The sequence below is a fragment of the Meleagris gallopavo genome, chromosome W (assembly GCF_000146605.3).
Source record: "Meleagris gallopavo isolate NT-WF06-2002-E0010 breed Aviagen turkey brand Nicholas breeding stock chromosome W, Turkey_5.1, whole genome shotgun sequence".
Lineage (NCBI taxonomy): Eukaryota > Metazoa > Chordata > Aves > Galliformes > Phasianidae > Meleagris > Meleagris gallopavo.
In genome coordinates this window covers 154,671-156,989 of record NC_015042.2, presented here as the reverse complement: position 1 = coordinate 156,989, position 2,319 = coordinate 154,671, and the positions used below count along the sequence as shown (strand labels likewise).

General features: G+C 44.6%; 1 protein-coding gene across 1 annotated transcript in view; it reads left to right on the top strand.

The window, feature by feature from the left end:
• LOC100548372 (ubiquitin-conjugating enzyme E2 R2-like) overlaps positions 1–2,319 on the top strand; it is a 35,454-nt gene that overhangs the window by 23,008 nt on the left and 10,127 nt on the right. The window contains exon 4 of the mRNA XM_031557458.1: positions 1,333–1,467. Within this exon, the coding sequence (XP_031413318.1) occupies positions 1,333–1,467 (135 nt within the window). The remainder of the gene's footprint in view (positions 1–1,332; positions 1,468–2,319) is intronic.

Sequence of the window (2,319 nt, the reverse complement as noted above, 5' to 3'; positions counted from 1 at the left end):
TGGCGGTGATCTGAGGAGGAAAGCAAACTTAATTTATTAATTATAATAGCAGAAATTCAAGTTAATTGAGATTGAAGCTAATAATTCAAATAAATGAGAGAGTTTCTGAAAACCAAGGTTCTTACTCTGATCCAACAGGGAGCAAAGAGCTAGTCTCATGACTTCTGGTCAGTTTTATTTTTCCCACTGACCGGAAAATGGAAATGGAACAGTGAAGTCTTCTGGGAGCTGTAGTACATTTCTTCTCTTCTGAGACTCCCAGTGCACTACATTATGTGATGATGTGGAATACCAATAACAAAAATCATAAAGCCATGACACCCAGCTAGCTCAGTGCTGTTGCTAGAAGTCCAGGAAAGCTGCCAACTGGAGTTACGTGACTGGCTTGTGCTGGTTTTGCTGACAACAGGCAGCCAGAACCTGGTGGACACTTGGTGGTTTGCCTGGGTGTTGAAAAGCATCTGCATTGCTTTCCCATTGCCGTGCATGCTGCTTTAGTAGCCCTGGAGGTACACAGGCTGAGGAGAGGTGATATCTGGCTGAAGCTCCAGCCTCTGAGCTTCCAGCAGGGTAGGGAAGACAGCACAGTTTGGTCAAGGGCCTTGGGTTGCAGTGGTCCCCTTGCTATTTAGAGGGACATGCAGTGGTCCTCCTTGCTATGTAGGACAGGCAGAGTCCAACTTTCTGCTGGGAAGCTGAATGTTGACAGGAACAGGCTTGCCAAGCATGTTTCTAGCCCTGCACCATCCACAGGCAACATGGATTAGGTGAAATCTAGCCTGAGCTGAGCTCTGCTGGCCACCCCATCACAGACACGTGAACAGAAGTGATGGGCCAGGTGCTGGAGTGCACTTGGCTTTGCACTTCCACTCTGCACTTGTGCTCCTCTGCTTCTTGCTAGGATACAAGCTCTTGGATGAGGTAGCACAGGAAAGACCTCTGCAGTTCAGTCTGGGAACCCTTGGGCATGGTAGCTGGAAGATTCCAAACTAGTTAATCTGCAGAAATGCTTCCAAGCTAGTAGTGTCCCCCATTTGGGTCTTCAGAGGTGCTAGGGCCACCCAAATATCTTCATTATTTTTGCTTCTAGATGTTTTGGAGTGCTGTCTGTAGTAAAATCAGGTCCTTGAGATCTGTATTGCATCATCTTTCCTGTGCTGACAGATGTGGTCTGAAACTGATAAATACCTGCATTCACATCAACTACTAGTCAGTTATCTTTAGCTTAAGCTTTGCCTTCAAACAATTCACTTTGATGCCTTTCTTATGCATTGCCTAAAGAATCCATGAGTACTTTCACTCTGACCCTACTGTTGTGGTTATCTTTTTCAGGACTATCTTACTGAGTGTAATCTCTTTGCTTAATGAGCCCAACACATTCTCTCCTGCCAATGTGGATGCATCCGTCATGTTCAGAAAATGGAGAGATAGTAAAGGAAAAGACAAGGAGTACGCTGAAATCATAAGGTAAGTTTTGCTGTGTGCTACCAGCCTCCTGCTTTGCACCCTACAATACAGACTACTTGTGGAACTTGCTGAAAACAGCTTCTCTCTGTGGTTGCTTCTTTAGAAATGAATTTTAGAGTCTTATTTCAAGTCCAGGTGTCTGGTCTGCATAAGTTTTTCAGCAAAGAATTGGTGCAGGCTTCTGGAGCAGAAGGATCAGGCTGATCTGTATTTGAGTTGTTGTAGTGGTGTGGTTTTGTTCATTTTTTGTTGTTGGTTTTGTTTTTTTTTTTTTTTTTTGCAGATTAATCTGGCATGATGCACTGCAAAACCTATTGGCTGCTCATAAATCACAGTTAAACTTTGTACTTGCCTTTAAAAACACTGCCTGCATTGCTTGGGATATGATTCAAATTGACTGCAACCTTCTAATTCTGTGCTTAATGCACTCATGAATCATAACCTTGTCCCTCCAGTTAGAAGGACTATCAGCAGAATTTGGCAAGTGTTTGCAAAGCTTGGGGTTTGATTAGATTGAAGCACTGTTCAGTCTTGACTCTCCTTTGCTCAGAAGTTCACGGTTTATCAGGTGCTGTTGAAAGACAATATAAACATGAGCCAGGGTGGCTTGGAACCATAAATGAGCAGCCGCTACTGCAGAGTGGCTGCTGCCACACTTGTCTGGCAGAAAAAAAGCACATCAGCATTGACTCAGCTAGCTGGGCATGCAGGATATAGGTTGGAGCTAAGCAGGGTGGCTGCTGACCTGAACTATGTGAAGAGCTTCACTGGAGGTTATCTTAGTCCCTGCCAGCTCCATTGACTTTGGCAGAGCTGAATTTATTCCACAAGCAGGAGCTCAGGACAAAGGGG